Source organism: Megascapheus bottae, chromosome 24 (genome assembly GCF_031878675.1).
Source record: "Megascapheus bottae isolate mThoBot1 chromosome 24, mThoBot2.hap1, whole genome shotgun sequence".
NCBI classification, from domain to species: Eukaryota; Metazoa; Chordata; class Mammalia; order Rodentia; family Geomyidae; genus Megascapheus; species Megascapheus bottae.
This window is the reverse complement of record NC_143532.1, coordinates 26,645,935-26,672,768: the sequence shown is the minus strand read 5'-3', so window position 1 is coordinate 26,672,768 and position 26,834 is coordinate 26,645,935. Positions and strand designations below refer to the sequence as shown.

At 43.9% G+C, this 26,834-nt stretch overlaps 1 protein-coding gene across 1 annotated transcript; it reads right to left on the bottom strand.

Annotated features, from left to right (window-relative positions):
* Nucleotides 1-3,851: 3,851 nt before the first annotated feature.
* LOC150047169 (ATP-binding cassette sub-family C member 12-like) lies at nucleotides 3,852-26,834 on the bottom strand. The gene is made up of 11 exons (XM_090357680.1): nucleotides 26,638-26,834; nucleotides 25,314-25,540; nucleotides 22,401-22,538; nucleotides 18,727-18,913; nucleotides 11,638-11,727; nucleotides 9,009-9,198; nucleotides 8,415-8,574; nucleotides 6,965-7,043; nucleotides 5,963-6,076; nucleotides 4,689-4,853; nucleotides 3,852-4,589 (listed from the first exon to the last, which is right to left on the bottom strand). The coding sequence occupies exons 1-11, from the start codon at nucleotides 26,782-26,784 to the stop codon at nucleotides 4,488-4,490; spliced, it is 1,599 nt and encodes a 532-aa protein (XP_090213806.1). The 5' UTR covers nucleotides 26,785-26,834; the 3' UTR covers nucleotides 3,852-4,487.

The following is a 26,834-nucleotide window of genomic DNA, read 5'->3' as shown; positions in this document are numbered from 1 at the left end:
AACCCCAACAACAAATCCATTTCCCTCTCACAAGAATCACACATGTGTGAGTCCCAGAAACTAGGAGTCAGTAAATTTGGTCTGAAAAGTCCAGGATGGCCAGCCTTAAATGAAAGAGCCAAGCCCTTGCTTAGCTTTGGGTTCAAACCTCAGTTCAAATCCAGCACAAAGGGGTCAGGATGGTAAACATTTAGAATGTGAATGCTATCACAGGTAATGAATGTGTTGTCCAACTAGCCTGGACACATTCCAATAAAGCTTTATGTGTAGAAGCAAGTGGGTTGCAATCACTCACCACTGGAGACCAGTTCTCCTCAAATACCAGACACAGTCAGGTATGAAACGCATCACGGGCAGTCTGATTTATAACACTGATGTAACTGGCTCCCTCTACTCCTCTGGCCTGTAACAAATGATACTCAGGAGGCCCTAATTCATACCCTGAGCATAGGATCATCCAGAACCAAAGCTAGAGCATAGCCATAAATGAGAATAAAACTTCAAAGACTTCATTTCCTAATGAGCATCAAAGTAGATGCTAAGGGAAGACTTGGGAACCTGGCTACACTTTGTTCAATTTACTTTACAAAGTGAACATTTAGGAAAACATTTCATTACACCAAAGGGGTCCCTCATTGCTCTAAATATTTAAATATCACTGTCTAAGTTCTGGGAACAACTCTCAGATCTCTCTCTCTCTCTCTCTCTCTCTCTCTCTCTCTCTCTCTCTCTCTCTCTCTCTCTCTCTCTCCTCGTCCTCTCCTTGTTCTTCTCTCCCTTTGTCTCTTTTTCTTTTTGCTAAATTGAAAGTCAAGACTGAAAAGGCAGAGGCCAAACTCAGATTTTGCAGATGAAGGGATAGAGGCTCAGAAAAGATGAGCTAATTTTCAAAGACCACATAGCCATTTGCTAGCAGGACCCAAACCCCAAACTAGGCTGTAACAGTTTGTAAATAACACCAAGAGTAATTGCTGCCCCTTCAAAGAGGATGATCACACAACTTCCTCAAGAACAACTTGGCTCTTGTGCCTCATGCTGCTTGTCCCTAAGGTGTTCCTACCACACAGTGCTGGATCTAGAAGTAGCCTTGTAATCAGTTTTGCTCAGGAAATATGAGTGACCGTCCACGTATCACGTCTGAATGCCATGTCTGTCTGCCCTCTGCCCCAAGCCTGGCAATGCTCCAGACAGAGATGGATCTGTCTGCCTGGCTTGCAGAATGAAGGTGATAAGAAGCATAGCATGACTGCCTGTCATAGACATGATCAAGAAATAAGCACCAAGACCGAGGTTCATTTGTTACTGCAGCACAACTGAGTCTGTCCTGACCCAAACACTAAATTCACAACCCCGATCACTGTTTTTTATCTTATCTGGAGAATCTTAGGGTGTTTGCCATATTACATGAAATGGCAAAGCACAATTTTTAGGATCAGTCTGCCAGGTTTCAAATCTCACTTGAGCCTTGCTCAAGTTATTTTCCTCATTGTTTTTCCATTTCATATAATATGGCAAACACCCTAAGATTCTCCCAATAAGATAAAAACAGTGATCAGGGTTGTGAATTCAGTGTTTGAGTTAGGATAGACTCGGTTATGCTGCCTCCCAGTGCTGCTACCCTAGCCATTGGGTTTCAACGTGCAACACAAATCTTCATACCATAATAGTCACTCACCCCAGGGTCAGAGAACTAAACCTGTGTTCTGAGGACCCTGGCTTGATGGTCATTATTCTTTTCAGCTCTGATTCTTCCTGATAGATACTGTAGTCGCAGTAAGTGGTGAGGGTCAGGAGATTTTACTACAGTGTTCCATAGAACCCCCCCCCATTCTATACCCCCAAAGCTATCCATTCAGAATTTTCTCTTTCCCATGTATACTGCTGAAATTATCACTGTCCTTGCAAGTGGACAGGGAACAGGCAGAAAGGGCTTTATGGTAGATGGGTCAGGATAGGAATCCCGAAATCTAATTGGTCATGATGTCTGGTCCCTTCCCTTAGTGCTAGAGCCAAGTTTCAAACTTTAGTAAACCTCAAATACCAACTCATGGGGTAAAGTAAGGATTCAGAGAAATGATTCATGAAAGAAAACTGCTTATCACTGTGTCTGGCATACCACAAGGGCTCAGCAGATGACAAGATCAATATGAGTATTCTTTTCTGCCAGTACAGCCAAGGAGAGTGTGGGCAGAAAAAGGAGCTGCAGGAGATGACTCATGCCTTGAGGAGTTTGAATGAACAACTGAGATCTTTAGAGCCTCCCTTGGTACCTGAGGATAAGCCTCACTGAAGTCACAGACCGATTGTCTGCCCGGTGCCAAGTTGGTAGAAAACTAAGTATTCCTCCCACCACAATCAGTGATGGCATGGACTCCTGGGACCAGTGTGGGAGGTAGGGAGGAGATGCTGTCAGGTCAGAGTGCCATGTTAAGGGAACCACTGGATATCCATCAAAGAGCTGACATCTCTCAACCTGTCCAAGGGCCCTGTGAAAGCTAATGACACTGCAACAGGGAAACAAATCCCATAAAAATACACCATATTCCTTTGTAGGGACTTCACACTCAGCGCAGAGTTGCCCATAAAGACTCCTCTCACTCAAGCCACATCCTGAGAGCTCACCCGCTGCTGGACTGCATGAACCAGGGTTTTAACTCACCAAACTTGGAGCTAGCTCCACCTCAGGACGCACTGTGGCCTCCCTTCTGGTCCAGGACATACCTGCCGGGGGTCTAACCAGAAGTGAGTTGCAGAATGAATGGTTGAGGGTAAACTCCACAGAGACAGCCCTTGAGGGACTGACTGTTAGCTTTCTCCTAGAAACCTTACAATCTCCAGATTAAGCCCTAATATGCGGGTATACTAGGGGAAGAACTCACCACGCTCCTTGGTTGTGTTTGAGCGTGCTTGCCAGCGGTTGCCATCGTGCATGCCACAGTGTTTCTTGACTATTCCCATATGCCAGGCACTGGCTTTCTCCAAGTCTGCAAGGATAGGACAAGTGGGTGGCCAACACTCAGAAAGGGAGGGAAGCAGAAATGATCCAAGGAAAGCTCTGCTGACCACGCTGCTCTGTGCTATACTTAGGGCTGTGCTTGGCCGGGAACAAAGTACACAGCCTTCACAGGAACATCACAAAGGCCTTCAGTGCTCACGGGAACCCACCTAGAGCATTCAGTCTTTTCAGGAACATGTGAGAACCTTTACACCTCACAGAAACTCCACCAGGGCCTTCATCCTGTCTGGAATATGCTGACGGTTTTCCATCCTCACAGGAGCTCCAGGAGTAACTGAAGTCCTCCCAGGATCCCCACTAGGGCCTATGTTCTATCAAGAATACCCCGAGCATCTTCAGTCCTCTCATAAACTCCACCAGGGCCTATACCTTCTCAGGAATACTACAGAGGCCCTCAACACCCACAGAAATATTACCCTTCTCAGAAATATTCACCCTTCTCAGAAATACCAGGGGGACCTTCCACATCCACAGAAACACTCCAAGGTTTTTTAGTCCTCACAGGAACACTGTAACAGCTTTCAATGCCAAAGCAGGAGAACTAGCCAGAACTGTGGGTGTGTCCCTTGGCAAATACTGCACGAGCCTGGCAGATTATTACCTCTGCTAATGTGATCAGAAGTAGCTCCTGAGGCTACTTGGAGTATGTCTTTGTGGCAGCCCTCATAGCAAACCTTGAGGTTGGAAAGAAAGCCTTTTATTTGGTGAGCAATTGTGTGGGTTTATTACTGAGTCAAAGGAGAAAGGAGACAGTAAGAGTCTATAGAAAAACAGTACAAAAAAATCAGAATATTTTCAGTAAAAAAAAAAAAGCAAGATGACATTTCAGGGTAGTTTAATTTCCTATTGCATTTTAATGACCAATAAAGAAGATATAAAAATGTCATTTATAGAGAAACACCAACATTTTGTTTTCCTGGTTATTTTAACAGATCAATTGGAACATACAATATGATTTTTTTTACTTTTACTTTTTTTTTTGTTTTGCCAAACGCTATAATCAATCTCTCATGCTACAGATGTGTGGAGTTAGTTTGTCACATATCAAGACAGATGCAAATGAAGTTAATAGAAGAGCTTTGCTCATTTCCCTCTGGTGACAAGACAAGGATAATCCATCCATAGGTACTTTCCCTGTTCTGATGGTTTTGACTGGTTTTTCAACAGGAAGTTGCATTTCCATTCTGAGGCATGAGGATGATATTGGGACATGTGAGGGACCCTTGAGGTGTCAGGAGGTGAAGGGCAGTTTTTTTCTTTTGATTCAGTAGCTTCACTTGCCTCTGTTCACCACTCAGAACCAACCCCAAGCCCGCCAGGTGAGGTAAGGTGCATGGGCTGGGCAAGGAAGGGGCCAGACCCCAGCTGCCCAGCTCCCCTGTGCTCCATAGGTGGGAGGCTGTGACCAAGCTGCGTGCTGAGATTAGAGCAGACTCCTCCTCCTCCTCCTCCCCTTCTTCCTCTTCTCAAGTCAGCTGCCAGAGCCTTTAAACCCAACTTCTGCTGCTAGTAGCATTGCAAATGCAGAATCCGGCTTCTCTGCAAGGACTTCTGGCTTGCCAAACTCAATCACCTGGAAGTCAGAGGGAAAAAAAATGGACATTTTTAGATGATCCTCCCACCATAAAGCCCGAACCTTTGAGGAGGGGAGGCCACACAGAGCTTCCTGCACCTTCCCATTTTCCATGACCAGGACGACATCACAGTTGAGAACCGTGTTTAGGCGGTGGGCGATAGTCAACACGGTGCAGCCTTTGAAGGCATCTTTGATGGTGCTTTGAACAAGGGTGTCTGTCTTGGAGTCCATGGAGGCAGTGGCTTCATCAAGGAGAATGATCTGTCAAGTAAGGCAGAAATGTCACATTAAGCCAATGCTGTGCCAAGAGGGAAACTTATAGTCTCAGATTGATTTTATTAAAAAGGAAGGGGAGGAACAAGGGATGAAGAGGAGAGGAAAGGAGAAAAGAGGGGAAGGGAGGGGAGGGGAGATGAAAGGAAAGGGGAAGGAAAAGCTGAAACACATCTAACAAAGTTATAGAAAGGACAGTGCTCAGACACTGTGTTCAAGTCCCAGGACTGACAAAAATAAATTACCTAGACTTTATTATAAGCATGAAGCCCAAACTCACAACCACATAGCTGTTAACTAGAATGACAGCAAACCCCAAATACAACCAGTCTCCCTTTCCCCTGCCAGTAGCATTTCTAAAGAGGATGGTATTTCTAAAACAATCATATTCTCTTCCTCCCAATGAGTGAAACTAGCTAAGTCACCAAAAATATATATACACAGTCAGGCCCTGGTAGCTACACCTGCAGTCTTCAGAGGTCAGAGGAATGTGATTCAAAGCCAGCATGGGCAGGAAATGATGTGAGACTCTTATCTCCAATTAATCATCAAAAAGCTAGAAGTGAAGCTATGACTCAAGTGGTAGAATTCTAGCCTTGAGCAAAAAAAGCTCCTGAACAGTGCCCAGGACTTGACTGCAGGATAAAGAAGGAGAAGGAGAAGAGAGAGAAAAAGGAAAAGGAGGAAAAAGAGGAAGAGGAAGAAAAAAATACATATACATTTTACCAATTTTCTAGGCTAACATTCTGATGGCCTTTTGGGTGACCTTAGCCCTATTGCTGAGGACTCAGAACTGTTAAGGAACAAAGGGCAGAAGTTGAGAGGCAGACATTTCAAACTCAAACTACCAAGAAACACAGAGAACGCCTAAGCAAAATCCCCTGGGGCCCTGCCCTAGGAGGAAGCCAAGAATGCCTATTTTTCAATTTTTATCCCCTCACAACTTTGTCTTAAGAAAAGCAGATTGGTTTTTAAATGCCTCAATTGCTCAGTCTTTGCTGAAAGACAAACACAGGATGTCTCTATCACCTAGATTGAGCGGCACTGTGGGAAATGCCCAAAATTTGACCAATCCATTTTCTGTGCTATTTCCTTACCTTTGAATTACGGAGAAGTGCTCGGGCCATACAAAGCAGCTGACGTTCCCCCACTGAGAAGTTTTCCCCACTTTCTGTGACTTCTGCTTGTAATTTTTCTGGGAGTTTCATTATCTAGAAAACATAGAAAATGCCACGTTTATGCTGATGATCCATAAACTTGTCCTGCATCGTCTCTATTGATTTCCCCTTTTCTTGCATTCATCAGCTTGCTTTATTTTACTGCAAGAAAGAATGGGCAAAACAACCACCATTTCAATATTGCAAACAGGCACAGGCATCGCCCAGGGAGTAGGCGGATGTTAATAATTTAACATCACAGTGTGACTCATATAACCCCTGTAGACAATTCATCAAAAGAATACAAATGATGCATGTATGACTCCAAAGAACATAAACAAGTGGAAATGGCTTTCCGAGTCTCCATTTCCCCAGACAAAATAGAACAAGCAGGGTAGGCTTTCTGAGAAGGACAAGACAGGGTCTGCATTCTGCAAGGGTAACCAGGTCAAGTGGCTTTGGCCAGTGCTTGCCTTGACTCTATGGGGCTGCAAAGGTGGTGGATGACCTCAAACCCTGTGTTCTCATACCAGTCATATATGCCATTCCCAGAGCATGCCACCTCTGCTCATCTGCCTGTGGTGCCTCTGAGGAGGGGTGGGACATTCTCTCACTGGACAATCAGGTAGCACTGGCTTCAAGTCTCTAGTCTGCTACTTACTGACCTCAGTATATTAGATACTTCCTTGAGGTTTAATTTACGCATGTCTAAAGGGAGGGTTCGGAGGGCTGTGGTAAGAAGCAAAAGAAATCATGCATTTGGAGCTCCTAACTAGATCGGTTGTCCTTAGTAATAAAGAGGAAGCAAAGATTGTCTTCTCCTGACCTAGATGACACCCACAAATAAACCTGGTCATGTGCTTGTCAAATTTAAAATGGGCTAGGTATCTGGGGCACTGGCGCTGGGATGCTGAGTTATCCTTTGGAGCCGCAGAGACCTACTGTGTCTCTCATGAACGTTCTTTCCAGAACCTGCCAGAGAACCTCATCGCTGTGACTCCCAAAGGGATCCAAGTTGAACCTGCAATGAAGGAAAGAAGGAGCTGGATTTTCTGGGGATGAGAACAAGAACGAGTGTTCTGAAGATGAGAATAGGGGGAAGAGATGAGATGCCAGGAAAGGACAGTGAGCCCTGTCACAAGAGCCGCCTCTGGAAACTGAAAAAGGCAAGGCAATGGCCTCTCGTCTGCAGCTCATAGGAGAGAAGAGTTGAAGTGTGCAGTGCTCGGCCTAGTTATGTTCAGGAGCAGAGAGCACAGAGGCAGGTAAAGCTCTCAGAAGACAACTTGAGTTTCTTTATATCTATGAGTAGCGAAGCAGGTTTGATCTTACACAGATTCTTGGCAGAGAGACATAGGTAAGGCAAGCAATACCAGCTGGCATTCTATTCTCTCGGCCTTCACAAGCCGGAGGCGCATCTGTGGCTCCTAGCACCTTTCAGAGGCTTGAGCATGTCATAGACAAGAGGAAAAGTAATGTTTCAAGACATAACTCAAACAACTAAATGCGGTGAACACTGCCCCCTACTTTACTGGGGATCACTGGGGGGAAATGTCCCTCTCACTGGACCACCTGAGAAGCCATGGTCCTCTCCCCTGCCTGTTTCCACATCAGATCTTGAGCCTGAAGAAGTTGCAACCCTTAAAGATTTGTAGATAATGGTACATGTATGTGCATGTGTGGGTATGCATGTGTGCGCATGTGTAGGTTGAGGGGCTAAGCTGCAGTCTGGAATGGTGGCATATGGATTTTCTTTCTACTTGGGAAGTTGAGAACGTAGACAGGGCATTGGTTTTGTAAACCACCTATTAGTTCTTCTTACTACCTCTCTCCTTCCCTTCTTCTGATGCCAGAATTATTGACTCATAGTTGATTGGTACAGATCACTTTCTTGGGTCCAGGTTTGTACTAACTGGAGTATCTGGCCATTAGTAAAAGACTAACCCCCCCCAAAAAAATTTGCAACTCTGCTCTTCTTGTATGTGCATGAATTCATACATTTCCCAAGAGATGTCTATATGAACAGGGGACTATTTATTCTACTGTGCACCCTACAGCAAGTTTGGCCATCACGAAGTTCATGGCATGAGGTAGAGCTGTCCAGGACTGTGTGGATATCCGCTCCCCATCCATGTGAACACATCTTGCCTATTAACAACACGGTTTCTGAAATGCCAGTAAGGGTCAGGACCTGTCCCTGGCTCCTCCCAAAGCTGTATGCAAAAGCAGATACCAGCTGTGTTTCCTAGGGCTTCGAAGCTCCTTGTGAATGTGGCTTCCCTGACCTAGGCCTGCCCAGGCCTGCGGTACCCTGAGGGCTCCACAAAGATCCTAATTGGCTTCGTTTCACCATTCACAAAATAGGAATGCACGATGATCAAAAAACAGCTACCTTACTGTACCTACAAACAGGACAGGGTCCTGGGGAATCATAGTCAGCTTGCTTCGGAGGTCCTCCAGACCCACAGTGCAGATATCCACTTCATCAATGAAGATGGTGCCGCTGGCTGGCTCCACCAGACGGAACAAGGCCATTCCCAGGGATGACTTTCCTGAGAACCATGAAAGCAAGAACCACAAATCCAAACATCACTTCGTCCATCCTTCATAATCCATGTGTGAGCCAAGGGAATGTTTACTACGACAGTAGTACTGGCTGTGTGATGATGGCACAGGCACGGGGTACTGGGAGTCCCTAATATCGTTAACCTGCCTAGCTCTACAGGGCTCTGTAGCCCACAACTTATCCTCTGGGCATCATTTCACCAGAATGACTCATTAATTAATTCAAATGCTAGTGTGTCTTTGCTTCCAACATCACTCTTCCTGAAATTCTAATTTACAGTAAAGAGAATTGAGAATAAATAATAGTCACACACACACAGACACTCACACACAAAGGACTCTCTGGTGTGCCTTCGCTAACATACTCGAGGGAAATTCAAAGAAAATAATGGGAAAGAAACAAAAGCAGATTTCTCCTCACCAGAGCCTGTTCTTCCAACAATCCCAACAGTCTGTCCACTCTGGATGTTCAAGTTCAGCCCACGGAGAACCAGGGGAGTATTGGCTCTGTATCTCATCTGGTAGTCTTTGAACGTTATCTCCCCACGGCTTGGCCAGTCCTTAGGACAGGATCCCTCTCTGAGGGGATCAGTACGTTCTGGAACACAAGTCTGAAAGATAGAATAACCGATGTTGGAATAATAGCCCTTCCATTTACTTATTGGTTTATTTATGTACTCACATATTCACATAGGTCTCAAAGTTGGAGTTCATGGTGGTCAACTAGACCAATAAAAACCCTGGAAGCAAGAAACCCACATAGCAGTGGGACTGTCCAATGATAAACAAGGGAAAATGGCAGCATGGCCCATGATAGAATATGGAACATGACTCGTGTGGTAGGCAGGACAAGTGGAATAGAATTTACTTGCGAGGTAAGGAAGGCATCTATGAAGATGTGACCTAGGAACCAAGATGTAAAAATGCTGAGAAGCTGCTGATGACAGAATATCTGAGTCTAGATCCTTCCAGGGAAGAAAGCTAATGCAAGGGGGCCTGAGGCCCAAACCACTTGGACAGTTTCGTAAATAGGAAGTCAATTAGCTAGAGCTTAATGAACAAAAAAAGGTGACTAGATTCAACAAGAACAACCTACACTAGGCAAGCATGTGTCAGCAGAGTGACCTTAAGGTTGTGTGACAAATCCAGAGATTTGAGATCTACAGATTCCAATTATTTCAGTATCTACTAAAGTCATCAAGGTATTACAAGGAGAAAGATGACAAGAATGCAAGATGTCAAGTTCAATGGGAAAGGCACCTTTAAGAAATTAAAAATCTGGCAGGCAGATGGGCACCAATGGCTCATGTTTGTAATGCTGCCTACTCAGAAAGCTGGGATCAGAGGATCAAGATTTAAAACCAGTCTAGGCAGGAAAGTGCATGAGACTCATCTCCAATTAAACACCAAAAGCCAGAAGTAGAGCTGTGGTGGCTCAAGTGGTAGCATGCTAGCCTTGAGCACAAAAGCACCAGGACAGCCCCCAGGCCCTGAGTTTAAGCCCAGGACTAGAATGCACATTAAAAAAACTCTAGTACAACTGTAAAGCTAGCTACTCAGGAGACTGACATTTGAGAATCTCAATTTGAAGCCAACCAGGGGAAGAAAAGTCTAAGAGCAGGAAATAGAGGTGTATTTCAAGTGGTTGAGTGCCAGCCTTGAGCAAAAAACAACAACAACAACAACAACAACAAACAGAATGAGAGTACGAAAGTGCTAGGTAATAAATTCAAGACCTAGTTCAAGAAAGGAAGGAAAGAAGGGAGGAAGGGAGGGAAGGAGGGAGGGAAGGAAGGAAGGAAGAGAACAATCTGGCAACACTGTTACCTTCTGAATTCCTATTAACAACTAGAAATACAAGCCTCACGAGCCCCATCCAATGACTGACCAGCTCAAATATAAGGTCTATAAGCAATTTCACTTAGCTGAGAAAATAATTACACAGAGTAATTTCAACAACTGGAAGATTTAAAATTAAGAATAAAAATATTTAAGAGAGGCAATGCTATAACGACAATAGCTTTCATGTGAGGTATCTGCACACTTTGGGGCTTCAAGCATTTATAATATTTTAGAATTTAGGCTTATGATTCTACTTTAAAATGTATAATTGAATAATTGATTTCAACATAATTTTAAGTTAAAAGTTTATTGCTTATGGTGGAATTATCAGGAGAACTTAAGGCTCGAAATATTTACAAGTTTAATTTATTAGATTTATATAAATTCAAGAAGTTTTGCTTCTTAAATGTGATCATTGAGGTACTTAAAAAGGAAATTGAATGTATTAAAATTAAAATGCCATTTAAAATGTCTTAAAGTTTGCTAGTGGAGCCAAACACTATCCAAGGCCCTTAAAAGTGATGACTCAGTTTTGAAACAATAGCAGCATTTCTAAGTTAAACAGAAAAACTTTCATGGAAAAGTTGTGTTGTTTTTATTTACAAGTGTGATCAAGTATTCATTTGTATAAAACAAAGTAAGCCACTGTTTTTTTTGTTTTTTTTTTTTTGCTATAGAAACTATAGGTAAAGGGCTTTTAATCATTAGGAAAAAAAAGAACTTCAAGAATGTTAGATGAGACTAGAGGAATGGCTCAAGTAGCAGAATGGGGGAGGAGGAGGACTTGAAATTAGGGCCTTGCTCTCTCACTTGGCTTTTCTTGCTCAAAGCTAGCAGTCTACCACTTGAGGCAGAACTCCACTTCCAGATTTTTTGCTGATTAATTAGAAATGAGTCTCACAGACTTTCCTGACTAGGCTGGCTTCAAAATGTAATCCTCAGATCTCAGTTTCCTAAGTAAGTGGTATTACATGCTTGAGCCACGGTGCCAGCCTAGTAGAGCACTGTTCCAGTAAGTGTGAAGTGTGGAGTTCAAAACTGGAAGCATAGGCTTTACAATATATTACAAATATAAGTTTTAAGAGGAAGGATGCTCAGTCAGATTTTGTTATTTGGTTTTTTGTTTGTTTTTTAAAGATCTCTTTCTAGGACATGCTTAAGCCAAGCCAAGAGAACATGTCTTCATCTCTCATAAACACATTTCTTACCAAAATATACTCCCTTAACTGTTCCACAGAGGTGAACTTGGCCTGGGTCTCAGTCCCCGTGCGCACACACACCTGGAGCAGTCCACTGAGCTGTGGGGAGGGAGGGACAGGCCAGGTTAGAGCCCTATCCTCCTGGCTCTGCTGCCCACCACCCAGGCCAGCCAGTGAATTCCCACTCTCCTGCCTTCCCAGCCAGGCATCTGAATGGAAGATGCTCCTACTGGGCTAAACTCTTCCTTTGTATTGGGGAACAAAGGGTAATTCCATGTTTCTTGATACTCCAGGGGGTGAAGATCACCCCACCACCAAATCACCTGACCACGCCCTCTTTGAACCCCTGGCTATCAAGTAGGTTTTCCCTTTGAGACTCAACTGCTGGGAATCATCTTGCTACTCCCTGGTGGGGTCCTACAGCCTGACCATTTCCTGCTCTGCTTTATCTCACCCAGGGCTGAGAAGTGACTAAAACCCAAGAGCCCACAAGAGACCACAAAAAGCCACAGAGCCCTCTGCTTGCATTAGACAAGATTCAGACTGGAGGAAGAAGTGGCTCGCTAAGTGACCTATTTTACGCTTGGATTTTCCAGAAGCCAGAACAAGGTCTGAGTGGCACTCAAACATAAGGGTGGGTTGAATGAAGCTCCTTGCCCTGCAGTACTAGTATGTCTACATTAAACCCCTGGTACCTGGGAATGTTACCTCATTGAGAAAAATGGTCTTTGTACATGTCTTTAGGATCTTGAGGTTATCCTGGATGACCTGAATGGGCCGTGGTTCAATGATAGGTGCTTTAACAAGAAATAAAAGAGGGGACACTAGGTATTCATAGCTCATGCCTGTGGTGCCAGCTACTCAGAAGGCTGAGGACTGGAGGAGCTGAGGTGGGGATTTGAGCCAAGACCTTACCAAACTAATACAGGAGGTAAGCCCCAAAAGGACAGATGACAGGAGAGGGATAATTGGCCAACTCAGGGTGAGTTCAGAAGAGTTTATGCTGTAGGCAGTTGAGATTCTGTCTCGTTGGGGAGCTCTGAGATGCCATTGGGGCAAAACCCAGAGTTTTCCCATGCCAGTGTAAAAGAACCTCTGGTACCCAGGAGACTGTATGTATAACATACAATACCACTACATATCCCAAACCCTCGGATGCTCAATACCCTTACATGAACGGCCAGATCCTTACATATATATGCACATGTAATTATGTATATAACACATATATGCATATAGATTATGTATGTTTGAACGCTAGACAAATAGCTATTGCTCAGTGCTTAGAGAATAACTCCCAGAAGAGAAGTCCTGTGTTCAATACAGAAGCAGTTATTTTTTCCTGAGTATTTTCAACTCACAGTTGATTGAATCCAGTCACTCCCTCGGGTGTTTCTGGGGCTGTTATTGGATGTGAGAGCCCCTCCCCCACACCTGCAGCCAGTCATGGAATGACTTTAAGGGTCAACTGGTCCATACTGGAAGGGAAGGGAATCCCTAGCCTTATCCTCAATTGACGAGGGACAGGACTGCCTTGCTCACTACCCTCTTCCTGGGCAGGGTTGATGAGCCAGGTACTGGTTGGGCACTGTTTTGTTTTGGGGCCAGGAATGAGGCTTGAAATGATGGCCTTTCAGCTCTCACTTGCCTGGCACTCTACCATTTGAGCCATACTTTCAGCTAGTTAACTGGAGATAACTGTCTCACAGACTTTTCTTCCCAGGCTGGCTTCAAACTGTGATCCTTAGCACTCAGCTTCCAGAGTTGCTACAATTACAGGCATGAGCCACTGGACCCAGCTTGCACACTGTTTGTCTGAGGGTGACCCCACAGATTTGTAAGGGTACCTACCATTCCTACTGGATTGGCCAGATGACACTCAAGGAATCTTCAGGAATGATAGGGCAGGACAACAGGGGAGAGTGGCAAAGGCATGGGGACAGGGTTCTCTTGAAGGGAATAGCTGGGAAGACAGTGTGAGCTGAAACATTTGTGATTATTCTTTCTTCTTCCACCTAGGCAAACTCCACCTAAGAAAGCTTCAGAAAGCAGCAAGTGGCCTCACACACAGGAGGCTATGGGTTCTAGTGGAGGGTGAGATGGGTCATGGAGCAGCTGACAGCTGACAATAGTGTGCTCCCCGGAGCAGGCCTTCCTCACCACCTCCTGCTTAAACATGGCTCTATGGCTTCCCACTGGGCAGTCTGCAGACCTCTTTGGGGATAACAACCTAGGATATCTCAGGGGAAAGGTCAGGGAAGTGGCCAACCATCCAAGTGTAGAAGCCCAATCATACCTTTAAACAAGTAGGATCTTGCCCCAACTTAAGGCTCCATACATTCTATCCCCAGCTACAAGAAACATGGATTTCTCAGAGCCTCATCTACGCCAAGCTCAGACAGACCCCAAAGTCCCTGCCTGTCCCCTCTGCATCAAGAATCCTTCTTCCTAGCTGGGAGCCAGGGGCTCGTACCTGTAATCCTAGCTAATCAGGAGCTTGAGATCTGAGAATTGTGAATCAAAGCCAGCCCAGACCGGGAAGTCCATGAACCACTTATTTCCAATTAACCACCAAAGAGCTGGAAGTGGAGCTGTGACACAAGTAATAGAGTGACAGTGTTTAGTGAAAAAGCTAAGGGACAGTGCTCAGACCCTGAGTTCAAGACCCACTATCATCAAATAATAAGAATTAATAACAATTCGCCCCTTCTTCCTTGGATGGGTGATTCTTTATCATTTTGGGGTCTCAGCTTGGAAGTCACCTCCCAGCAGAAGTCTCTCTGATTGTTAGATGTAATATTGCTTCTCCGTGCCCTGCTGAGTATCTTCCTATAACTTAAGGCTTTCAGTAGGACATGGTCAAAGAGTTCACTGCCGAATCCCAGCAAGCAGCACAGCTCCTGGTTCAGCCTCTGGTGACTGAGCACATGAGCTCTGTACCTTTGTGTCTTCTGGTTTGTTCATGTTTTGTATCATTCCTGGCTTGAATTCAGGGTGTGGATGATGCTAGTGCTTTTGCTCAGTGCTGGCCTTCTATCTCGTGATCCACACCTCCACTTTGGGCTTTCTGCTCATTAATTGGAGATTAGAGTCTCACAGACTTTTCTGCCTGAGCTAGCTTCACACCTCAATCCTCAGATCTCAGCTTCCTGAAAAGTCAGGATGACAGGCATGAGCTGCCAGCACCCAGCATCTACGTGTTCTTTTAGGTAAATGAGTAACAGCTCCGACAGGCCCAGGCCCAGAATCCCCATATGGGTGGGCTCGGCACTGACCCCAGCAAGTGCTTATTCTAAGTGAAGGTGCTATGCGCCTGATTCTCATCTACCCAGGGAATCTCGTTTATCCTCCAGCGATGCTGTGTGATTTCATTCTGTGTTTTCCAAATGGGGCTCATGCCAAAAAAAGCCACAAAGCCAGCTGGAGAAGACACGATCCCTCAGACCTCAATGTGTGCAAACCTGCTTCAACCTGACAAGGAGTGTTGAACAACAACCTCACAGAAAGCTGACAATATCTATAGTGGGGAAGCATGACTGTCATTGGGGCAAGCTGTTTTTCTTGGACCAATTAAGGGAAACCATCCAGAGTCATCTGGTATTTTACTAAGCAACAACAAATGATGACATTCATCCCTGAGGAATACTAGCTATCCAGAGAAAATTCCTTTTGCTTTGCTCAGATAGAATACTAAGAATGTATTTTTGTTCCTCCTTCTGACCAAAATACCATTAAAACAATAACAGAGAAGGTTTCAGAAAGAATTGATCTTTGACAATCAAGGATGTCAGGAAGAGTTATGACCAGATGGGAGGGTTATAGAATTCTGGGAGCTGGTGAGGATGACAGACTTTTGATAAATGGAAGGCGGAAATGCTACAAGAGTTCAGACAGCCTTCAGCTTAGCAGAGCCTGGAGGAAATCCAGGAATGGGAAAGGGCTCCACAAAGAAGCTGAGCAAGCCACAGTCAGTCTATGGACACCTACTCCTGGCAAGCAAGTTTATTCCATCTTCTTCTTTCTCTTAACTAGAGGTAGTTAAACACTTTTTCCCTAGGCACAGGGGTGAATATGTACAGACACACAGACACAGACACAGACACAGACACAGACACACACACACACACACACACACACACACACACACACACACTTTCTAAAGAAACTGATTTAAAGTGCTGAACTTTTTTCTTTGCTTTTTCTTTGCTTTTGGTATTTCTTTTTGAGAAACATCTATCACTTGCCTTTTCCTAACTGATTATTTTTGTTGTTGAGACTTTAATTTCCTTACACCAACCATTTGGAAGATAGTTTGCAGATATTTTCTCTTACTCTGTAAATTGTGGATTTACTGTATTAAATGTTTTCTTTGCTGAGGACTGTTTATAGTTGTACATAATTCCATTTATCTTTTTGCTTTTGTTACCTATGCTATGGTATTGTCTCAAAAAAAATCACTTGTATACTTCAAAAGAAAGAGGAGGGAGTGCTCTACAAGCATAGTACCCTAAATTAAAACCCCTTTTAATTCCAGCATTGCTATGCCTAGAGGCCAGTTAGTAGCTTTACCAAAGTGAAGCCTATCTATAAAAAGACCCCCCCTGTGCTCATCTCATTTATTGCTAGAAAATCTATCAAGGCAGACAAGGCAAGGCATATATATACAAAGGCAGATGAAATTCTGATAATCCAAACGAGCCTTTCCTTCACACAAGCAGAGGAAGAGTGTGACAAACAATTGCAGTGACACAAGAACTAGATACACAGAAAGAAAAGGCAAAGTGAAAACAAACAAAGGGGTGGGGGAGCAACTTGCATTAATACCCTCAGAGAACATTTTTAACTATATTATCTATTTATACTCAGGAGGCTGAGATCTGAGGATCGCAGTTTGGAACTAGCATAGGCAAGAAACTCCATGAGACACTTATGTCCAATAAATTACTCAGAAAACACTGGAAGTGGTACTGTGGCTCAAGTGGCAGAGTGTTAAAACTTGACCACAAAGAAGTTCAAGTACACTAAATTCAAACCCCAGAGTGGGTGGGGAGAGGGGGGAAGTGATTCATATCTTGTGGCTGTTGATATTTTTATATTAGAGTTTAATGGGTGTTTTTGTACACTCTGCTTTATTCTTTTTATGCTTTTTATGAACAGAGATAATTTTCTACTTGCTTTATTTGACTTTTCAAAGTTTTACCTTACTGATTTCCTGTCAAATGTTTTATCATCCAGAAATAGAAGTCATACTTGCAGGGTACCTTTTTCTTTTTCTTTTTTTTGCCAGTCCTGGTTTGAACTCAGGGCATGAGCACTGTCCCTGAGGTTTCTCAAGGATAGAGCTCTCAGGATAGAGAGCTCAAGGATAGAGCCTCAGCTTTTTTCTATGTATGTGGTAAAGAGGAATTGAACCTGGGTCTTCATGCATGCTAGGCAAGTACTCTACCATTAGGCCAAACTCCTGGCACCTGCAGGGTTCATTTATTTACTAGTTTTATGAGACTATACTGATCTCTACTTTCTGAAGTATTCTGTATCTTAGCTATACAAGAGGTTAATGGGTATGTGTTAAGATGTCAATATATCCCTTTTCCTTTAGTATAATTTGTCAACATGTTTAATATTTAATGATAGTGTTATAATTCATTGAGTTAACTAGTAAATTGTTCTTTTGAAAAAACATTTGGAAATGTAAACAGATGTAATATGAAAGTGATTTTTGGCCTGGTGCCCGTGGCTCATATCTGTGATCATAGCTACTCAGGAGGTTGATATCTGAAGATCATTGGGCAGGAAAATCCATGAGAAGATTATCTCCAATTAACCACCCAAAAGCCAGAAATGGAGCTGTGGTTCGAGTGGTAGAGCTGTAGCTTTGATCAAAAAAGCTGAGGAACATATACAAACACACACATACACACTCACACATACACATATTTAGATTCATATTCTTTTCTGGGCAATGGTAGCTTATGGTTGTAATCCTACTCAAAAGACTCAAATCTGAAGATCAAGATTCAAAGCCAGCATAGGCTGGCTGGCTGTGAAGTTCATATCTCCAATTAACCACCAAAATCCAGAAGTGGACCTGTGGCTGAAGTGGTAGAACACCAATCTTCAGCAAAAAAGTTAAGGGACAGTGCCCAGGCTTTGAGTCCCAGGACTGTCACAAAAATAAAACAACAACAACAGAAAAAGATAGAAGAATATGAACTTATGGAAATCATATATGTGAATAGATATTGTCAAACTTAAAATTCAAAATAGTCACTGGATGACAGATCTAAGAAGAATTCTCAGAATAAAAACAAAAAACAAGAAAATAGAAACAGAGAAAAAAGAATCCTGCAGACTACATTAAAAAGAGCCATACCATACTCAGACAGCTTGTCCAGTAATTTAGAGCTCCAAGGATAATAACAACATTTGTAAATTTCCCCCCAAAAAATCACAGAAGGGTAAGCTTGGGCAAATCTTCCTGTGACAGTTTTCACATGTGCAAAATGAGGCTTCAGCCAGTGTCACAGGGTTGTTGTTAGTGAGTAAATGAATTCACTAAGATAAAGGACAGAACCTGAGTCACAGTAAATGTCATGTGTTTTATTCAAAAAACAAAAGCAAGCCAGGCACATGCCAGTGTCTCATACCTGTAACACTAGCTACTCAAGAGGCTAAGGTAAGAAAAATAGTGATTATCAGTCAACCTAGGCAGAAAAGTCCACTAGACTGCATCTGCATGGCTCAAGTGATGGATGGACAGCCACAACCAGGAAAGTTAAACTTGAATTCAAACTCCAAAACCAGGAAAACATATAGTGTGAAGCTTCAGCTCTTTGGTTCAGTTGCTATGGTATGGAGACAAGCCTGACACAAGCCTCAGAGATACCAGAAACCAGCCCAGAAGGACGAAGCCAAGAGCCATGATCCAGCTATGCCCAAATCCCACAACTATTAAAAATCTTAATGATGTGAAACACTAAATTCTCTTTAGTATTTAAACACTTTGAGCTGTGTTTTCTATTGCCTCTATCCAAAACCACCCTCTCTGATATACATCAGCAACTTTTAGACCAAACCCAACCTTGGGCCAGGTATTACCTGGATGATGTAAGACAATGACAAGCCTTTGGATGAAGCACTGATGGAGGAGAAACTCAGAGTAACCAACAAAGACACAACAAAGGTGACAATGTTCATGAGCACGTCCATCCTTAGAGCAAACCACCGGAGGGCACAGTTGAAGTAGAGGAGGTGGCTGGAGTTTTCATCATTTAGCATCTTAAACCTAAATGGGGGAATATCAGACAAAACAAGAGGTCAGGTGGAGCTTCACAGACTTGGAGTTAGGAAGCATTAATTTGGAGAAGCATTAATTAACTAAGGAAGCATTAATTTGGAGAAGATCTCTTAATGGTAACTCTTACAAAGGTATGTGTCCTGCTTCTAACAACTGATTTGCACATATTTTGAGAAATCCTATGTGGCGTTTGAAAGCTAAGTGAGCTTTTTTCTCTCTGGCCCTCAAGTGGTAACAAGAACCCACAGCCTCCCTCCAGAGGCCTTTTGGAATCTTCAATGGCCCCTGGATCTATAAACAAAGTAGAGGTGACTGAGAGTGTGACTCAAGCGGTAGAAGGTTTGCCTAGCAAATTCAAAGCCCTGACTTCAATTCCCGGTACAACCAACTTGGGGGAAATGCTTCAACAAAGGACTTTTTAAAGAGTGGATATGGAGACTGGCTAGTGCCAATAGTCCTAGTTACTCAGGAACTTAGATCTAAGGATCTCAGTTCAAATCCAGTCTGGGCAAGAATGTCCTGCCATGAGACTCTTATCTCCAATTAATCACCAAACAGCCAGAAGTGTAGCTCAAATAATATAGTACCATCCTTGAGCAAAACAACTTCAGAGACACTACCTATTCCCTGAATTCAAGACCCAGGACTACCAGGAAAAAAACAAAAACAAAAAACAGGGAAGTGAGTTGTGGAAGATGAAATCGCCTTTGGTGAGCATTGATGTTTATGACAGCAGAGAAGAAAGGCTCTGCCTGGTTCCCTTCTCCACCTCAGAGAGACAAGGCTCAAAGTCACTGCTTAGGACACAGTCTTTCCAAGGAGAAAGAGCTGATGTCTGCTGGCCCTTCCACATATCCCCTGACTGAAGGAGGTTGCTGAGGAAGAAAGAGTACAGGGCAAAGTGGTAGGTGGCACAGCCTGGGGGCTGTGGAAGTCTCCTGCCAGTTCCCAAAGTGGAGAGCTGGAAGTACATCTGGGCTGCAGCTGCGCTGAAAGTCTCCTCCTCTGAGACAAGCAGGCCTCCACCTCTGAGGAACAAAGCAGCATGCTGCAGGGCAGAGATGCCTGGAAACCCCAGAAAATCTGGCCAAAACCCAACAGCAAAACCTAGAAGAGCTAAACAGGGCGCGATGGCTCATGCCTGTAATTCTAGCTACTCAGGAGGCTGGGTTCTGAGGATCGAGGTTCAAAGCCAGCCCAGGCACAAAAGGACCTGAGACTCTTATCTCCAATTAACCTCTAGAAAACGGGAAGTGGGGCTTGGCTCAAGGGTAGGGTGATAGCCTTGAGCTGAAGAGCTCAGGGATAGCGCACAGGCCAAGTTCAGCCCATGACCCACAAAAAAAACCCCAAAAAACTAGAAGAGCTGCTTGAGATCAAGGCCCTGTTAGGGCTTCCACCAAACTACTCCACAGTTGTGCAGTGAGCTGGGTCATCAGAGAGGAGCAACCAAAAGAAGAGAACAGCCCAGAGGTGGGCAGTCACTTGAAAATAGGTCTTTCTCAGTCTCTTCTAGAAGGCTCCTGCACCAGCTTCAGAAATAAAAGAAGGATGTTTAAAAGAAAAGATTACCAGGTGCTTCCTGATGGAAAACCATGCCTCTGGGAGGAAAGAGAACTGAGTTTATCCAAGACTGAAATGTTAACCAAACCAAGCCAGCCACACAAGACACAGCTTTCCAATAGCCATTGAAAATGCCAAGCTAACGTAAGGAGCATGATCAGAACACCTGGTGGAATTGCCAGGGAGAAAATGAAACCCCTAAACAGCCGTAGTGTCTCCACTGGCCCAGCCTTGAGTGTCCTCCAGTGCTGCTGCCCCACCCTGGCCTCAAAGTCCTCCAAGGAATCTGCCTAGAAATATGCTCCACTTTCTTACTTGCTCTGCTGAAAAAAAGAGAAGTGAAGAAAAGAAAAGCTACATTGACATCAGGTCAGACTAGTAATAGGACTGGCTCCTGATCCAAAGAAATCTGTGAGGTCAAGTCTACCTTGAGATACTGGCTGGCAAAGTAGGGAGTTGGTGAGAAAAAAAAATGAAATACAAATACAGATGCATGAGTTAAGTTTGCTTGATTGCTTTTTCTTTTTCTATTTTTAGATGTATTTTATTGTCGTGGTAATGTATGGAGGGATTACAGTTACATTCATCAGATAGTGGGTACATTACTTTTGAACATTGATACCCCTTCCCGTGTTTTTCTACCATTTTCCCTCTACCCACCCCTTCCCAATCATCTTGTTTTCCCCTTCCGTTCCCTATTTCAAATAAACAAATAAATTGTGTACACAATATACCAGGTACTAAAGTCAGATACAGTAACAACATGAGATAAACCATAAAGAGAAAAATAGGAGTAAAGAAATAACTTCACATAGTACATTAAGAACAACAATCAGAAAGATACATGTCTTGTTTCCATATCCTGGAGTTCATTTCATTTAGCCTCATCGTATATGACCTTAAGTACATCATATATGGCCTCGGTACCACATACATAGAAAAAAGCTGAAGTGGTGCTGAGGCTCAAGTGGTAGAGCTCTAGCCTTGAAAAAACCCAAGGACAGTGCTCAGGTCCTGAGCTCAAGCCCAGGACTGGCAAAAAAAAAATGCACATCTTATGAACCAGAAACTGGGAAATGATTGGAAAGAAACAGGTTGAATATAGTTTATCTGATTGCCTGAGACCAAAAATGTTTCAGATTTTGTAGGTTTTCAGACTGTCAAATATTTACATATGTAGAATGAGCATTTGAGAATAAGGTCCACATCCAAGCACCAAGTTCTATTGTGTTTCATCTATCCCATACCTACACGACCTGTACATGATTTTTATCCAGTATATTATTGTGTTCATATGTTTAGACTGCAGCCTGTTGTATGAGATCAGGTGAAACTTTCCACTTATGTGTCATGTCAAAAAGTTTTAAATTTTGGAGTCATTTAGATTTCAGACTGTAGTGGTGGGGATGGGTGCATGCACATGTGCGTGCACCTACTCAATCCAATACTGAGTTTGGCCTAAAGGCCTAGGTATTATCCTTTAGCTTTTTCACTAAGGATCCATGTTCCACCTCTTGATCTACAGCTTCACTTCTGGCTTGTTAGTATTCCTTGGCAATGAAGAGTCTCACAAACCTGCCTGCTCTTGTCGGCTTCCAAACTCTAGCCTCAGATTTGTCTCTTGAGTAACTAGGATTACAGGTGTGAGCTTCCAGTAAGACTCCAGACATAGATAGATAGATAGATAGATAGATAGATAGATAGATAGATAGTTTTCTTTTTCCCTCTTTTTCTTTTTTCTTTCTTCCTTTCTTTTTTCTTTTTTTTTTTTGCCAGTCCTGAGGCTTGAATTTTGGACCTGGGCACTGTCCTTAGCCCCTGGTCTACACCAGCTGCCCAGAGAAATCAATGCCATCCCACTCAGGCCATCATGAAGCAGGGAGAGCCTGGTGGGGAGGAGCCTGGGACTCACTTGTTGATGCAGTTTTCTGTTTTGTTGTAGGCATGAATGACGCCGAGGCCCTGCATGGAAGAGGTGATGTGGGAGAACCAGGGTGAGCGGCTGATATTCTCCACCTGCTTCAGCTCCTGGACTCCTCGGTGGAAAATCCTGCAAGGAAAACAAGAGAGTCAAGAGGACCAGAGTATGATCTCAGCAAACTAGCCCTCTGCACAGGGACTGACATGTGACAGGTAACTCCAAGATGGTGACATCTAAGGGAGACACTGTGTGGCTCTGTCACTCCTCCAGGGGATGGATGTCCTGTCCTAGTGTTGAGGGGTAGATATACTTACTCTGCTCTCAGACTCTAGTGTTGCTTATAACAGAAATGATGTAGCATTTGTAGTCTTTGAAGACCAGACATGTTGGTACAGAGCAGCTCCTGAGTATGTGTCAACACTTTTTGCTGCCCAACCAGAGGAAGAGAGATTTATGCTAACCAAGAGGGAATTCTGCTTGTCGAGTGCCAACATGGTACCTTCCTAAGGTCTTTCTTTCCTTCTTTCTTTCCTTTTTCCCCTCCTTCCCTCCCTCCCTTCCTTCCTTTCTGCTTGAACTCAGGGCCTGGGTGCTATTCCTGAGCTTTCTCTACTTAAAACCAGCACTCTACTAGTTGAGCCACAGCTCCACTTTTGCTTCTTGGTGATTAATTAGAGATAATAGTATCACAGACTTTCCTACCCTGGCTGGCTTTAAACAGCTCTTAGCCTCCTGATTGGTGGCAGGAGCCATGAGTGCCAGCAAGGCTTTTATTTTCAAAGGTAATTTTAAGCAAACACCGTAAGAGCTCCAGGATCTGGCTTTAAAACCAAATCTGTAGGCGAGCACTGGTGGATCCTAGCTAGGAATACAGCTATAAATCGGAGGGTTGCAGTTCAAAGCCAGCTGAGGCAGGAAAGTCTGAGATTCTGAAGTCCCATTAGCCAATTTAAAAAGTCAGAAATGAAGCTGTAGCTCAAGTAGTAGAATGCTAGCATGGGGGGTAAAGGGGAGGGATTAAGAGGCAGTACCCAGGCCCTAAGCTGAAGCCCCAGGACTGGCACACAAACAAAACAAAATCCTTCTGGAATGCACTCCTATCTGAAAGCCCCAGGATTCCTAATAGGCCAGATACTATTGGCCTCTGCTTGCACATCAGCTGGCTACCAGAGTAGAATCTAATGTCACTTCCAGACTGTGGACAAAAACTAACCCAAAGGAACAGGAGAGATAGGGAGCTCATTAGCTCAGAGTTTAAGTATACTACTTGGAAAGAGTTGGGGAATTCAGTCAGGACCAAATCTGGTTTTTCTGGTTTTTTTATAGGAAAAAGTTGATGTGCAGGGCAGGGAAATAAAAGCTTTTACTAAATCAATTAACAGCGCAAATGGGGGAACAGATGCAAGGAAATGCCTGACACACTGACATCTCCCATGTGCCTTCTCTCTGTAAAGGTCTTTCAGAAATGATTTTTCTTATAGTTACAATAAAGTTGAGTTTGAAAACTGAAGCCATATGTCTTTTCTCAAAGTCACCAATGAGTATTGCAGTGAGAATCCAGCTCTCCTGACTCCCATGCCAGCGGCACTGTTCCCATGGCTACATCAGATATCTTAGGGGTACCAAATCCAGTTCTGCAGCCCCTTCACAGCCCTACCCACATTGCCATTGTCTATTGGATCCATCCTCCAATTTAAATCATCACAAACCATACAATTTGTTGGTTCAAATGGCTTCTTCCCCTACCAGTATCTCTCTGTACCTTGGTTTCTACCTTGAGACAGCCTTAGACCCTCCCATTCCCCCAATAGCCAAAAATCTACCAGTTATGACTCTGCCTTGAACCCATCCCTCTCTTCTGTTCCCACAGCTGTTACCTATGTCTGTTCCTGTCAACTCTCACCCAACTCTTGAGTTTCTGTAACACTGTACTCCAGTTTTGAATAAATTGATCGTCTAGTCCTATTAGATCCCCTCACCAAACTCTGAAACAGTGAAGCTTACATCTTAGTGATGGCAAATTTTGGAGATGACTAAATCAGGATGTGCAGTAGTTATCTTGTTGTTCCCAAGCCCTTCTCCCAAGTTTAATGGCAGAGCTGGAGCTCCAATTGGTAACCTTCTGCCCTTCCTCAAAACCCCCATGCTACCTGCTGAGAACTCTCACTTCCCCTGGAAGTTGAGTTCCCCTGGAAGGGGTCATGAACTCTCCAACTTCCTCCAGACGGGAATAAACTACCTCACTACGACTCTCAGGGCCAAGCATGCCTTTCTCTAGCTTCCTCAACTAAGGTATTTAGGATAGAAAGTCTTCCTCCTTCTCCTTGACAAAATTGATAGAACTCAGATTAAGACTATTAAGATTATATCAGTAAAGCTGACTGCAGTTTAAAGTCAGCCTATGCAGGAAAGCCTGTGAGACTCTTATCTCCAACTGACCTCCAAAATGCCAAAGTGGAGCTGTAGGTCAAGTGGTAAAGCACTAGCCTTGAGCAAAAAAAGCTCAAAGACAGAACTGAGTTCAAGCTCAGGGACAAGCTCTGAGTTTAAGCTCTAATGCAAAAGAAAAGGGAAAAATAAAAATAAGACTACATCAGCAGAGAGACAGCAACCTCTGTTACTAGCTTCGTGGCCTGAGATCCATGATCTCACCTCTCAATAATATCCACCTCTCAGGGTTTCTCTGGGGTGAAAATGCCAGGTTATTTGAAGCACTTAGCATAGTGCCTGGAGTTTAGTAAGTAAACAAAAAAAAATCAATGGGCTCTTGAGCAAAAGTGCTCAATCACACCTGATTCCTGGCTATGTACATAGGACCTGTGTACATGTCAGTTTGCACATACATGCATGTGCCTGCATGTGCAGCTTGGTAATTTCTCCTCTGAAATTAATGCATAGGATTACCTTAAAAGAAGAGAGAAGACAATAGCAAGGACAACCAGGACCAAAAGGACAATAGGAAACACAGCAGCCAATATCACCAGAATAAACACCACCATAAAAAACTGCTGCAGAAAGTTCTCGGCATGAAACGGCAGTCTCACATCCAGCTCGTCCATATCTTTGGAGAAGCGGTTCATTAGTCTGCCAGTAGGAGTGGTGTCAAAGAAGCTCATTGGGCTCCTTAAGATCTGTGGATAAAAGCAGAGAGTCAAATGGATTCCAGCTGAGTGTTTAGTAAACCCCAACTGGGGCTAGAAGTGTGGGCACGGAGTCTCGCCTATTTTCTCAAGGGTATAGCATAGCACAGTGTACCAGGCAGTCTAAAGAAACTGAGGGTAGCCGTGTGCTGGTGGGTCATGCCTGTAATCTTAGCTACTCTGGAAGCTGAGACATAAAGGTCATGATTTGAAACCAGCCCAGGTAGGAAACCAGTCTGTTGTGTCCAATTAATCACCAAAAAGTTAGAATTGGAGCTGAGGCTCAAGTGGTAGAATACTGCCTTTGAGTGAGAAACATAAGGGACAGCGCCCTTGCCCTGAGTTCAAGCCCCAGTATCAGCAAAAAGAAAAAAAGAAAGGAGAAGGAGGGATGGAGAGAGGGAAGGAAGAAAGGAAGGAAGGAAGGAAGGAAGGAAGGAAGGAAGGAAGGAAGGAAGGAAGGATCCAGCCTGGATTCTCCCCAACTCTTGTACCCATCATGGGAACATATGGGAAATTGTGTTTTGTAGGTGGTGCCCTGTAGGTCAGGTTTCCTTTTCAAATTTGGGGGGTGATCTAAGGTGGAAAGAAGGAGCTGCTCTTGTATTCCAAGGCAATGAAACCTAAGTTCCATTTTGTCTCTGTACCTCCAAAGAATGCAGCTCTTCCAGTTTTTTTGTGTATATGGTTCCAGGAAATTGAACCCAGGGCTTCATGCATGCTAGATGAGCATGCTACCACTAGGTCAAACTCCCAGCAAGAGTGCAGCTCTTTTTATACCTTGATGAGAGCCCTTGCAGCCATTGAATGGCGAATGCTCACTATAGCAGTGGAAGGCAGATGGAGCCAGAAATATTTCTGAGCAGTCTGTCTAGTCAGGTGCTTTAGAGCAAAGTCACTTTCTTCTTGGCCTGCACATCTCTGTTTCATAGAGGCTTCCCCAGACTAGCCTAAGAGTCCATGATCGTAGCCTTGCCTCTCCCATGTGAGAGACTCCAAGGCCTACCACAGTGTCTGGCACGTAGTAGCGTCCTTGAAGCCCTGTTGACTGGGAAATGAGATGAGCCTGCAGCACCCTCTAGATTTACCTTATGGAACACTCTATCATGCAGGGAGGAGGATGCCTTCAGTGCCGTCTTGGTGAAGGTGATGCCTTTGATGATGCCAAATACCACCACAGAGACCATGCTTGCTGCGTACACTCGCTGGTACATGTGATGCCCAGTGCCTGCCATGATTGCACCAACCTCACACGTGCTCTTATTGCCGTGGGGCCCGCACAGGA